The 13,839-nt window shown below is 39.8% G+C and overlaps 2 protein-coding genes across 4 annotated transcripts in view; one reads left to right on the forward strand and one right to left on the reverse strand.

The window, feature by feature from the left end:
• Positions 1–1,458: 1,458 nt before the first annotated feature.
• On the forward strand, positions 1,459–9,731 carry psmc5 (proteasome 26S subunit, ATPase 5). The gene is made up of 12 exons (XM_057826341.1): positions 1,459–1,547; positions 2,107–2,178; positions 2,250–2,319; positions 2,400–2,497; positions 2,572–2,628; positions 2,727–2,957; positions 7,695–7,821; positions 7,908–8,098; positions 8,416–8,514; positions 8,585–8,695; positions 8,759–8,845; positions 9,571–9,731. The coding sequence occupies exons 1-12, from the start codon at positions 1,479–1,481 to the stop codon at positions 9,622–9,624; spliced, it is 1,266 nt and encodes a 421-aa protein (XP_057682324.1). The 5' UTR covers positions 1,459–1,478; the 3' UTR covers positions 9,625–9,731.
• LOC130909632 (MAGUK p55 subfamily member 3-like) overlaps positions 9,625–13,839 on the reverse strand; it is a 28,834-nt gene continuing 24,619 nt past the window's right edge. Inside the window, exons 15-18 of one of the 3 annotated variants that reach the window (XM_057826338.1) lie at positions 10,475–10,568; positions 10,304–10,412; positions 10,119–10,241; positions 9,625–10,059 (exon numbers count right to left, since the gene is read on the reverse strand). In XM_057826338.1, the coding sequence (XP_057682321.1) occupies positions 9,880–10,059; positions 10,119–10,241; positions 10,304–10,412; positions 10,475–10,568 (506 nt within the window). In that variant the 3' untranslated portion in view covers positions 9,625–9,879. The remainder of the gene's footprint in view (positions 10,060–10,118; positions 10,242–10,303; positions 10,413–10,474; positions 10,569–13,839) is intronic. The other 2 variants (XM_057826339.1, XM_057826340.1) reach the window with 2 other exon arrangements.

Below are 13,839 nucleotides of genomic sequence, written 5' to 3' on the forward strand. Positions count from 1 at the left end.
AGTCAGCGGTTCGATTCTACGACTGCCCACTGTCGAAGTGTCCTTGGGCAAGGCACTCAGTCCTAATTTACCCCCAATGGTTTGGCAGCGCCTTGCATGGCAGCAACACCATTGGTGTGTGAATGTGTGCGTGAAAGGGTAAATGTGTTCTAATGTAAAGCGCATTGGGCACGGTAATGTAGATAAATGCACTATACTAGTATAAGTACTGTCTATTTATCATTTTAAAATTTCGCCATAACGTGCACCACATAAAGCAAAAGTACAATAAGGCTAATATAAAAACATGAGAGTGCACAGAGAGTGGGAATAAAGTGAATAAATGACTAGCAGCAAGTGGTGATATAGTGGTAATATAATAGCGCACATATGGTAATTTACTATACTCAGACTAGGAGGCAGATGACTGACTTGATATAACAGTTTGTGTGTAGATATTGAGGTAACAGTGCAAAAATGCTACAACGTAACTGCAAATATTACATTTGTAGTACCCAGATTGCGACAGGTGTGAGGGCATATTACTTCGTAAGATGCATGTGACAATGTTGTGGCATTAGCAGTGCAATTACAGTGACAAACTTGAGTTGAAAATGGTGACAGAAAACGTCTCTCAGTCTTATTTTGGCAGTTACGCAGCTTCCCCGGAGGGCAACTGATTGAAAAACTGCAAGCTGGGGTGCTTTTATGATGCTCTTTGATGAAAGTGCGTGTTAGAACTCGCCCTAGTGATGAATTGGGTGCTTCAGTTGAAACTGGTGTGGCGGGTCCTCCTTGTTTATTAACTAAAAAGCACATAGAAATTTAAAAAATGGTTCCTTTAAAACAAGCTAGCATGAACTAAGGGTGTTCCAAGTCATGGACTGAACTATGAATGGTAGGAAGATTAAACTGGTGCATTTTAAAGCTAAATTCGTGTTGTTGTTTTTTTCTTTTTTAATGCTAATGATTTTCTTATTTTTTTCTGACCCAGTAAAGGCATTCACTCAACTAGAAAATATGTTTTGCCTTCTTGAATTTGCCAAAACTGAGTGATGGACAATTTTTCAATGTACAATTTGCATAAAATTTCTGAAAATATGCACCAGAAAAGAAGTTTACATTGTAATGGCATGGAAAACTCATGAAGGATTAGAGTTCAGACGGTACGGGAGTTCGAACTACCTTCGAGCAGTGTTAAAAAGACGAGTGCTCATAACAAGCTACAGTTTATACAGCAGTTGCACTCAATTTTGTGCGTAATGCACTTTGAACAGGAGTCCATAATTCAGGTTTTGCAAATTTACGGGCGCAAAACGCGTTTTCTGGTTGGGTAGAAATGAAGAAAATGAGGGGGAAAAATCATGAGCATTCAAAATAGGAATGATTTTAGCTTTAAAATAGTGTAGATTTCTTGAAATTTGCGTCTGGAAAACACGTAGCACTTCGCACTAGAGGGCGCTGTGCAGCCTACTCTAATTCAACCGCGAAGAAGATACATGGCGGAAATACGCCTCCTGTCCGACGGATGCAAATTATCCAAAATGGAGGGCGACAGTACCGACAATGTACGTGCTTTTTTCCGCACTTTTCTAGACTTTCGACTTAGAATTGATTTTAAGCCTTTCCGCCGTGTTTGTATGTCTATATTTGAGTCCATTAAAATAATTAACAACAATGTCGAAGCTTGTGTTGATATAAAACAATGTTGCTGCCGGTTTGCTGTATCATTGTGGCTAAGCTAAGTCGACTAGCTTGTGTGTGTTGTGTCTGCTTCAAGCGTTTATTCCTGAAACAAATCTCACTCGTAGTATTGAGACTAACACTTAATTAAAAACAGAGTACCTTTCGGTTTTTTTGGCATTGTCATTTTGTTAGTTGCTGCGCTTGCCGGAGTATAAACACGAGAAGATTTTGCTCTTCGCTGACTCATTTTGCCTTCACTCCATTCAATTTCGTTGTTCAAATGTCACCAGGAATGCGAATTATGACCACATTTTTGTATGTTAATGGGCTGTGATTTTCTAGTTTCTATGTGGATTCCAACTCTTATGCTCTGACCGAACTGACGCGTGTGGATAGGACGTCTATTGCTGTCAGTGGCGTTGAAAGTCATTTCTTTTTCAGATGGAGATGGGTGAGAGTAAAGGGGGCTCAGGTCTGCGCCAGTACTACTTGTCAAAAATTGAAGAGTTACAGGTAATCCAATTCATTTCCACTTAACTTATTTTTATTACTTCCACTCAAACCTAATTTTTTTCCCCCATCAGTTGACCGTGAATGAGAAAAGCCAGAATCTCCGACGACTGCAAGCGCAAAGGAATGAGCTCAACGCTAAAGGTACTGCCTAATTAGCCCGATTGTGTGGCCATATAAATTTATAACTCAGTTCTAAAATGTTTTAACATTTACCTTGTTAGTGCGTCTCCTCCGTGAGGAGCTACAGCTGCTTCAGGAGCAAGGCTCGTACGTAGGAGAAGTGGTACGGGTCATGGACAAAAAGAAAGTTCTAGTCAAGGTACATCCTCTAACATTTTCCAGAAAGTGCACTTTGCGTTCACGTGAAAAAATGGACTTATTTTTCATCACTAGGTTCACCCAGAAGGAAAATTTGTGGTGGACGTGGATAAAAACATTGACATTAATGATGTGAGTATTGTGGCTTTAAAACGAAAAAAAATCAAATAAAAGTGAGAGGTGGGGAAAAACTTCGAAAAATGTTTTCTGGTCATGTCGGCGTCCTTCAGGTGACTCCTAATTGCCGTGTGGCCCTCCGCAATGACAGCTACACTCTGCACAAGATCCTCCCCAACAAGGTTGACCCTCTGGTGTCCCTGATGATGGTGGAGAAGGTCCCCGACTCCACCTACGAGATGATCGGCGGCCTGGACAAGCAGATCAAGGAGATCAAGGAAGTCATCGAGCTGCCTGTCAAGCACCCGGAACTCTTCGAAGCCCTTGGCATCGCTCAGCCAAAGGTAAGATACTCAGAATATTTTTAAGTGTCATCGACTGAAGAACTACAGGGTGTCCATAAAGTCAAAAATTTATTATAAAATGCAATTGATTAGATATTTTATTCAGATTTATTCTATTGTATTCAGCGTTTATTGACGTTTTTTTTTTTACCTCTTTTAATACACTTTTACATGGGCACCATTAGTTGCACGTAGGCATGTGCCGGTTACCGGTTTCACGGTTTACCGTGGTGTGAAAACGTCGCGGTTTCAAAACCACTAAAATTTTCTGTCAGACCGTAGTACGGTATTCGCCATTTTTCATGTGTCAAAAATGCAGCCAGAAGTGGCATGGCGCGGCAGCGCTCACCCCTCCCGTTTGTTTTCTGTGTGTGAAAGTGACGCTATCGCCTAGACAGCCAGAGAACCCAAAAACAAATACTCCAAACATAAGGCGTTCTTTTCTTCAATTTATTGAGCTCTCAAATCGTGGTAAGTGTAATATACAAAATGAATACATTTAAAACGCTGTACAATTGTATTTTTCCATGTGTGAGTAGCTTCAACAGATTAGCACCGTGGAAAAGTTCGCCAAAAACAAAACACACATTTTCCTTTCAAATTCGATATACACACTAACTAAAAGCTTACAAAGATGAATGTTAGCCTAGGCTTAGCTGGGAGAGCAACTTCATCGAGTGTTACAGCCGCAGAGTGAGAAAACAAGCTTGATTCGCTTGAATGAAGGGGAAAAAAAAGTATAGCATCAAAGATCGTTAATTGCAAAAGATGATTTTGCCCTAAGCACAAATCCACGTTCGTTAGCTCAAGGAGAGGTCTCACTCCCAATGTTTTTTTTTAATAGTTGAAACCTTTCCACAACAATATTTACATTTTAACTAACTTTTACATTTTTAACTAACTTATACTAACTTGTACATTTTAACTAACTTATTAACTTATGAATTCTTTATGTTCTTTTCAACACAAATGCATGACATCATGTAGACTAGATTTGACACAGTGGCTGAAAATGGCAAAACTTCACTTGAGCTTTTCCACCCTCAAAAAAAAAAAGTGATGCAGTATACATATTTAAAAAATTTATTCAGAAGTGTTTGTACTTTTTTATAGAAATTATTTTGTTCTTGCTTGAGCTGTGGCTGTGGGTAGTCTATAAGTTATATTTTAATTTAAAATAGTTGTTTTTTTTTATTGATAATTTATTTATTTTAACAATATATTCATGTTCCAATTTGCAATTATGTTCTGGAAAAAAAAAAAAAAATCCTGCTCAATGGAAAAAGTTATTTTTTTAACCCATACATCTTAAAATAACACATTTTGTAGCTATAATTGCGATACCGTGAAACCGCGGTAATTTTGCTCACGGTTATCGTACCGTCAAAATCTCATCCCGGCACATGCGTAGTTGCACGAAGCACATCATGAAGGTACTCGATTTCTTGCCATGTTCGCTGTAGCATAGCCTCATCAATTGTGGCAATGGCATCAGTAATCCTTCGCTTAAGGTCAGTAATGTCCCTTATCTTTGTTTGATACACGATATCTTTAACGTAGCCCCCATAGAAAGAAGTCATTTCCAGACCGATGGATCGGAAGGGATGGGCCAATTCCTTAGCCGCCACGTTCACCAGATAGCACTCCCCTGGACTTTTCTATCATTTTTGAAACTACATTTTTTTTTACAAGTGTCATTAATTTAAGGTAAAAAATATCCAAACTAATCAAATTTTTTCCCCAGGTGTCCGTGACTTTCAAAAGTTTTCCAAATACAGTGTTACAAATTTTTGAATGTAAGAATTTTGCCCAAATATTAAATGTCAGCGTAAGTGAAAATATTTGTCATCTATTGAAGGTGAAAAAATTCCCAGGTATTCTAAATTTTTGAAAGTATTTTCAAAGTGTTATCTATTGAAGGTCACAGTTGAAATTTTTTTTCTTTTTAAGTGAACGTCTCCAAACATTCTATATTTTTTGTGCTGGGAACTTCCCTGACATTTTTCTTGAAAATCACAATGATCAATTGCAATCTTTAACAAATCTAACAAGTTTTTTGCCTGAAATATCGACTAGTTTTCAACAGCTAATAAGTCACTCAATTTTCACATCAGAAACTAAATACTTGAGGAAAGCATGCAGAATCCTCTTGATTTTACTCCACAAAAGCAAAATTTGCATTTTGCTGTATGCAATCACAACTTATTTTGGTAAGCCCTTGCCGGCTATCTGGCCCTCTTTGTTTTTAGATTGAAATCTTACATAAAATAAAACAACTAAAAGGTGATTTTTTTTTTTTGTATGGATGCAGTAATGTTCAATCACTATTTTTTTTGCCAATAAACGGGCAGTTGGCTCAAAATTACCTGATCATTTAAATGTAAAGTTGCGCCATTGTGTATGGATAGAAAAAACAATATGGCGGCCATCACAAAACAAAGAGCTTTTTAAGTTGAAAAGTCTTGTAAATAAATGCGTACATCCCACAATTTCTATAGATAATGAGCATAAAACAGTCTAGATTTATGGTTAAAAGCAAAAAAAAAAAAAAAAAAAAACAGGCAGTTATCATTCATTTTATGTAAATATTTCAAGCTACAGTTACGCAATTGTGTATGGATACAAAATCCAACGTGGCAGCCGTCACAAAACAAAGAGCTTTTTAAGTTGAAAAGTCTTGTCAATAAATGCGTACATCCCAGAATTTCTATAGATATGAACATAAAACAATCTAGATTCTTGGTTAAAAGCAAAAAAAAATGGGCAGTTATCATTCATTTTACATAAATATTTCAAGCTACAGTTATGCTAATTTTTTTCCATTCATTTAAAAAAAAAATTTTAACAACGTTTCAAAGTACATGCATGGTGCTATTTATATAATAATTACCGTATTGGCCCGAATATAAGACGGTGTTTTTTGCATTGAAATAAGACTGTAAAAGAGGGGGTTGTCTTATATTTGCGGTCTAGACATTAAACTCATTCCCGACGCTAGATGGCGCCAGATATCATTGAAGTGATGTTCTGTCATGACAGATCTCAGGTACTCTTTTTAGTTTAACCAATTTGCATTATTTTATTGCAATGTTTTTCCTGATTCAGATTTGTTTCAAGACTACAGTTATTTAGACTTCACTTTGATGGTTAATGCAGTTATTGCAATTTTGTTGTTTTATCACAATAGATTGGTTTATTTACATTTCAAAAACCAGAAGATGTGATTGCACTTTCGTTTAATATTTAAATGTTCAGATATTAAAATTTGAATGAGGCAAAATAACATGCTTTTTCTCTCAAATATATTGTTATAATCATTTGTTTCGGATGTACTGTAATTATTTTCTGTATAAAAATAATTTGGTGTTCAAGAAGTCTTTTTTTCAAACTTGCGTCTTGAAAAAGAGGGGGTCGTCTTATATTCGGGCCAATACGGTACCTTGAATCCTCAACCAAATCACTCTTGAGAAACTCCTGCCTGTTGTATGCAGTAAAACTTTTGTCCTTTTTTCCACCTAAATCCGGCGTTTGAACGCAGCTTGTGTTTATCGCAATGAAAGCCACCTCAACACTCAGCCTGGGTCGGTGGTGCAATGTCTGTAGGAGCCGTCTAGTCAACTGATAGTAAAGTCTATGCCACTACTTTTCAAATTATCGCCTGCGTTAAACGTTACTTTTGCTTGTTTTCTTTTTTTTTTTTTTTTCCCTCATTGTGAATTGATAGTTTCATTTTCATGTAGGCGTGCACGATATCCATTTTTTGAAACCGATATCGATAACTTCCTGCTCCTCAAAGCCGATACCGATATCGATAACCGATAATAAATATATAATTTTTTAAATGTATAACCTGAGTTTTTGAACACTTAGAGGTTTAAAAAAATAGTGGTGGATTCAACATAGATTTGCCTTTGATCTCATCAGATTTTTCATAATGACATGAACAAAACAGTGCGTTTCACTTCTGCACTGCCCGACAGCCAGCTAAGAATGAATGCACTTCCATAAACCACAAGGCTTGGTCTTTTCTTGCTTTTATGGGAAGACACTCGTTTTAATATTGTGAAAATACAACAGAAAAATACACATATTCAATACTCAATATACAACAAACTGCACAATACTTATATGCACAACTATTATATGTATAGCATAGCACACTAGCTTGAGCTACTAATGCATTGGCTGGCTTCTATAACACAACTTCACCACAGAAGTAAACATATTTTGCACATCCATATTTAAAAGTAAACATAAAATACTTATATATTTCCGAGACGGAAACGTAACAGAAAGCATTCACGACTGTCAATGCTACCGCTAGACACCGCAATGTGTAAGTGATTGAACCTACTACTGTCACAAAAAATAGGTGCATTGAATTATTCTGACCAGCAGGTGGGAGCAATGCCCCACAAATGGTCAACTGATTTCCCATACTGTTGTGTAAACTGCAAAGCCAGAACAGTACATATTATTGGTCCTATTATAAATGTTATTGGATTTATCGGGATGACGTCATAATTCCTATTATCGGGCCGATAATTATCGTGCACCAGTATTTTCATGCCTCCGGCGCAATCGATTAGCCCCATGCAACTATACCGTAACTGAGAACTAGAGGAAGCAACAACATGAGCACAAACAAGATTAGGCAGGTGAACAAGATATTAACCAATAAAAAACACCTCACTCTTCATTTTTCTCTCATCGCTCATCATTTTAAAAAATGTTTAGGGCGTTTTACTGTACGGGCCTCCCGGTACGGGAAAGACACTGCTGGCTCGAGCCGTAGCCCACCACACCGACTGCACCTTCATCCGGGTGTCCGGTTCCGAGCTGGTCCAGAAGTTCATCGGAGAAGGTGAGCGTACAAAACGACAAACGATGATGCCGTTCTACTCGAAAGGCATGAAATTTTAAAAAAGAGTGGTTGTTTTTTTCGCCAAGGGGCGCGAATGGTGCGCGAGCTGTTCGTGATGGCGCGCGAGCACGCGCCCTCCATCATTTTCATGGACGAGATCGACTCCATCGGCTCGTCGCGCCTGGAGGGTGGCTCGGGCGGTGACAGCGAGGTGCAGAGGACCATGTTGGAGCTCCTCAACCAGCTGGACGGATTCGAGGCCACTAAGAACATCAAGGTGCTCGATTTAAGATGTTTATTTCTCTTTTCAAGTATCAACACATTGGCTGGCATCGACAGCAATAGACTTCCAATCCATTTTTGACTGGGAGGGCTCGCAGTGATCGTTCAATACCGGTTGTTTTTCAATGAAGAAAATATGCCTTTATTTTTGTATTTATTTGTTCATTCGAGTGTTTTTTTGTAGCCCCTTTTAATTATCGTTTTGGTCTTTTGGAAATAATGCTTACGATGCCTATCGCAGTCAATGGCAGCTATTGAGTTCAAGTCCCAAAAAAATGACATCAATAGTGACGCGTGTGTTTTGACCGGCAGGTCATCATGGCCACCAACCGTATCGACATCCTGGACTCGGCGCTGCTCCGGCCGGGCAGGATCGACCGCAAGATCGAGTTTCCTCCTCCCAATGAAGAGGTCCGTAAGCTAGCCGCTCGCCGCCGAGCGACGACGCCGTCGTCAACTCGTCCGTCTGTCCGTCCGCCAGGCTCGTCTGGACATTCTGAAGATCCACTCCCGCAAGATGAACCTGACGCGCGGCATCAACTTGAGGAAGATCGCCGAACTCATGCCGGGCGCGTCGGGCGCCGAGGTTAAGGTGAGCGATAGGGAGAGTTTACGCTAAGAAACGTGGCGCTAAAACGGTTTTTGTGCTTTTTAGGGCGTGTGCACGGAGGCGGGCATGTACGCCCTGAGGGAGCGGAGAGTTCACGTCACCCAGGAGGACTTTGAAATGGCCGTTGCCAAGGTTAGTCCTTTTTTTTTTTTTTTTTTTTTTTACAGGGATTGACTCGGGCAAGTGTTGTGAATGTGCAGTCACGTTTTCGATGTTTGGGCTTCAAATAGTTCAGAAATGTACACAAATCTTTAATAGATCCCAATCTTTTTATATTTGTTACAACAGGATTTATGCATTAATTAAATGGATTTTGTCAAAATTCAGGCCTTAAAAAGCAATAAACTAAATGTTGGAGGCATTAAAATTATGTAACCTTGATGGAGAAATTTTTTTTTTTTTTGTGAAAATATATATTTTGATTGAAGCAACTTTTTTTATTAATTGAATAATAAAGACACAAATCTGCATCCATTGGCTCCGCCCAGGGGATACAATTTATGGCTGGGGTAACTACATTGGCACGACACCGGCGGGTTGACGATCTTGGCGAAAAGTATTGCCTAAGCAGCCTGATTTAGAATTCCGATCAAGAATGATGGGAAACAAAATACGCTCATTTTCAACTTATTATTATAAATATTCTTGTAAGTTAATTTGATTGCTGACACTGCAGTTTGGGGTCATCGACATGTTGTGCCCCCCCGCCCCAAAAGACAAACTCCGTCTATGTCAGGAGGGTCTGGTAGCGATCATTCGATCAAAGCTAACCCTCGCAGTCCAAATGGACTGGACGTCTATTGTCTATGGAAAGCTGTGAGTTAGCGCGTGTCGCTAACGCTTTCTTTGTCCACCAGGTGATGCAAAAAGACAGCGAGAAGAACATGTCCATCAAGAAGCTGTGGAAGTAACTCGACGTTTTGCGGTCACGTGTATATTTGCCTGCTTTCTAATTGTTGCTTTTGTCCTAAAATAAATGGATTGCCCAAACAAGAAGCGGTTTCAAAAAACAACTTTTTATTAACAACAAAGAATGGATGAGTAGCTGCCACTGAATGATTCTGTGCGCATTTCTGACAAGCTTTTCCTCTTGAAAAGTGTGTTTTGGCACATGGAGTTCTAACCAACGAAAAAGTGGAGAGTTTGGCAACAACGAGGTAGTCTTCTCAGGTCCGGAGCCAGGACGCGGGGACCCACTGAGGCTCCAGTCGCAAACGTTCCAAGACGGCGTCCAGTTGGGCGGCGGCGCCGGAAGTTTCTTCCTTCACCAGGATGTGGTCCAACAAGTGGCCGTACCGCTGCTCCAACTGCTCGGCCGACTGCCTCATGTCTTGGAGATCGTGCTCCTATCCGCAAATTATTTTTTTTCGCCAAATGTTCGATTTCTCCATAAAACTCGACTCACCGTGACGGCGACGCTGACGAGCGACGAGCACGAGCTGAAAGATTTCATCTCGCTCTCCAGGAGGGACGGTCTCACAAAGACGACGAAAGGCTTGAAGGCCGACGTGCGAAGAACCTTCAAGGCCTTGGTGTCAAGAAGACAAAAATGACCAAGTGTAAACTTGTAAACGATGTCAACGCACAAACCTCCGGTTGCACGTCCACAAGGCACATCTTGTTCTGAAGCAGAGTTCTGTGAATGGACTCCAGGCCGGTGCCGTACAAATTGTCTTTATATTCTCCGTATTCGATGAACCTGCAAGTAGTTTTGGTGACGTCGGCGGGGGAAAGCGGAACGGGCGGCGGGGTCGTACTCACTTGCCGTTGTGGATGTCGGCCTGGAAATGAGCTTTGGTGATGAAGTGATACTCCACCCCCTCGCGCTCGTGGCTCTTCCTCGGTCGGGTCGTGTCTGGCCAGGCGACGCACACCAAACAAACGTCAGCATAAACTAGGACAGGTTTTTTTTTTAGGGCTGTCAAAATTATCGCGTTAACGCGCGGTAATTAAATTTTTTAATTAATCACGTTAAATTATTTGACACAATTAACGCACATGTCCCGCTCAGACAGTATTCTGCCTTTTTTGTTTTTTGTGCTGTCTAACAGCGAACTCTTGTGGTCGCTTTGCGACATGGTTTATTGCTTTCTTGCCAGTTCAGTATGGCTGCACGACGTCTCGGGCTGACGCCTACGTTGTAATGTTGTGCTTATGTGATCCTTGGACAAGATTTGTCCGTAAGTATGGTTGTTGTAAATAATGTACATATTATGTTAGTAAGCAAAAGGTTATATTTTTTGTATGAGACGCTTTTTGTTTGTTTAGTGAACCTGTATAGCGTGCTAAGCTAACGTTGTTGCTAATGCAATGTGTACTTTTTTTGTAGTTTTACGACGGTCTAAAGAGGACAATGGTTTGAGGCCATTTTATTAATAAATCAGATGAAAAAGAAAAGTCTGATTATTATGGCGTCGTTCACTAGCTGTCTAGCTTTGAAAAAAGTAGACACCGGAGTGAGGACAGCATAGACAGATTTAAATGACAGTAGAGTGAAATGCCCACTACAGTCCTTATGTACCGTATGTTGAATGTTTATATCCATCTTGTCTTATCTTTCCAGTCCAACAATTTATTTTACAGAATATATATATAATTTACAGAAAAATATGGCATATTTTAGAGATGGTTTGAATTGCAATTACTCACGATTAATTACGATTAATTAATTTTTAAGCTGTAATTAAATCGATTAAAAATTTTAATCGTTTGACAGCCCTAGTTTTTTGTTTTGTTTTGTTGCCTATGTGTGTTTTACAATTTCTTCATGTGAACTTGTGAATTTGTTTCTTTAAAAATTGACCATGTATAATAAGGCTTTTTTTCCCCCCCGTAAAAAGGACCATGGCCCCCCCCCATGGAAAAACGGCCATGTGTAGTAAGGCATTTTTCTGCAACAAGTGACAAATGTATAGCAAAACTTTTTTCCGTAAAAAATGACCATGTAGAGCAAGGCATTTTTCGTAAAAAAACAACCATGTATTGTAGGGCTTTTTTTCTGCAACAAAAATGACCATGTATAGCAAGATTTTGGGGGGGAAAAACCGACAATGTATGGTAAATACTTTTCTTTAGCGAAAACGACCATGTATAGTAAGGCTTTTTTCCGTAAAAAACAACCATGTGTAGTGAGGCTTTTTTCCGTAAAAAACAACCATGTGTAGTGAGGCTTTTTTCCGTAAAAAACAACCATGTGTAGTGAGGCTTTTTTCCGTAAAAAACAACCATGTGTAGTGAGGCTTTTTTCCGTAAAAAACAACCATGTGTAGTGAGGCTTTTTTCCGTAAAAAACAACCATGTGTAGTGAGGCTTTTTTCCGTAAAAAACAACCATGTGTAGTGAGGCTTTTTTCCGTAAAAAACAACCATGTGTAGTGAGGCTTTTTTCCGTAAAAAACAACCATGTGTAGTGAGGCTTTCTTCCGTAAAAAACAACCATGTATAGTGAGGCTTTCTTTTCCATTAAAAAAACAACCATGTATAGTAAGGCTTTTTGACGCGAAAAATGACCAATCTATAGTTAGGCTTTTTTTTCTTCAACAAAAACCACCTTATATGCTAGTTTTTTGTTTCTTTTTAACCGAAAAAAGCCTGATCAAACCGAGGGGTATAGCATTTCGACTGCAATAGCATTTTGAAGGGTATGACAGTCTGACAGGTATGGTAGTTTGAAGAGTTTCACGTTCTGACAGGTATGGTAGTCTTACGAGAATGACGTTCTGACGGGTACAGAATTTCAACAGGTATGGTAGTCGGAGGGTATAGCATTCTGATGGATATAGCATTTCAACTGCTATGGCATTCTGATTAGTATAGCATTCTGACGGGTATTACAGTCTGACAAGTATGACGTTCTGATGGGTATAGAATTTAGACAGGTATACCATTACAATGGCTATCATTCCGATGGGTATACCCTTCTGACGTGTTTTTCCATCTTGATGGATATAGCATTTCAACTGCTATAGCATTCTAAGGGGTACAGCATTCTGATGGATATGACAGTCTGACAGATATGGTGGTCTGATGAGTATGACGTTCTGACAGGTATGACTAACATGTATGGTAGTCTGATGTGTATATCATTCCGAGGGGTATTGCATTTTGTCTGTTATAGCGACAAATAACAAATTTTGCAACCCATCAAAAATTGCAACGATGTGGTTCTGCGCATGCGCGTAACGCCTTGTCGTTGAACATTAATTAAGAAGCCCACTTCACAAAGATACGACGTTGGAAATTGTAGCAAGGTTTTCAATGCTCTTGTCGCGATGTCAGGATATTCCAGAATGACTTTAATCCAGAACCTTGGTAGAGTTGTTGTCTCAAATGTACGTTTAATAAGGTCGCCGTCATTTGCGATCTGTTTATTCACAAACGGGTCACGAATCCACTCCTTCGCAGTTCGTGGGTCTTCGAGGTTGTAGGCTCGTCAGGTGCCCTTTTCGCCGTAAAAATATCTCCAAAGACGTCTGTTTTCCAGTTATCTTCGCTCGTGTGGGGGCTAATTATTCCCGGGAGGAAATGTGCTGCGCCCGCGGCCTAGTAATACGTTATTATTGAGGACAAGCGCACATAGATATATACACAAACAAGATGTACTGCTAGTAGTCCAATCAGTGGACTTCTATGACAACATTGTAATCTATCTCGTAGTATTATATCTAGAGTAGACAGAGATATTGGTGTGTTAAGCAGGGGCACAGGGTTAATTCGGCCCGAATGCGGTCGTTATTAAATTATTTCTGTGCAGCCCGGTAGCAAATGCGCCACGGACCGGTCCGCGGCCCGGCAGATGGGGACCCCTGTGTTACAGCATTCTGGGGGGTATAGCATTCAGACGCGAGTCTGACTGGTATAGTAGTTTGTGTGACGTCCTGACAGGTATGACATCCCGACAGGCATGGTAGTCTGACGGGTATAACAGTTTGACAAGTATGATGTTCTGACAGGTATAGAATTCCGGCAGGTATGGTAGTCTAACATGCCGACAGGTATGGTAGTCTGACGAGTATGATGTTCTGAAAGCAAAAAAATTCCGACATGGTAGTCTGGCGGGTATAACAGTTATGTATACCATTGTTTTTCGTAAGGCTTTTTCCCCTGTAATAAACACCCATGTATGGT

This window comes from Corythoichthys intestinalis, chromosome 21, assembly GCF_030265065.1.
Source record: "Corythoichthys intestinalis isolate RoL2023-P3 chromosome 21, ASM3026506v1, whole genome shotgun sequence".
NCBI classification, from domain to species: Eukaryota; Metazoa; Chordata; class Actinopteri; order Syngnathiformes; family Syngnathidae; genus Corythoichthys; species Corythoichthys intestinalis.

Coding starts and splice junctions, on each gene's coding strand:
- psmc5 (XM_057826341.1), top strand. CDS start 1,479: ATGGCGGAAATACGCCTCCTGTCCGACGGATGCAAATTATCCAAAATG. Junction 2,498..2,571: donor AAAAGAAAGTTCTAGTCAAG/GTACATCCTCTA, acceptor TTTCATCACTAG/GTTCACCCAGAAGGAAAATT. Junction 8,515..8,584: donor TTCCTCCTCCCAATGAAGAG/GTCCGTAAGCTA, acceptor TCCGTCCGCCAG/GCTCGTCTGGACATTCTGAA.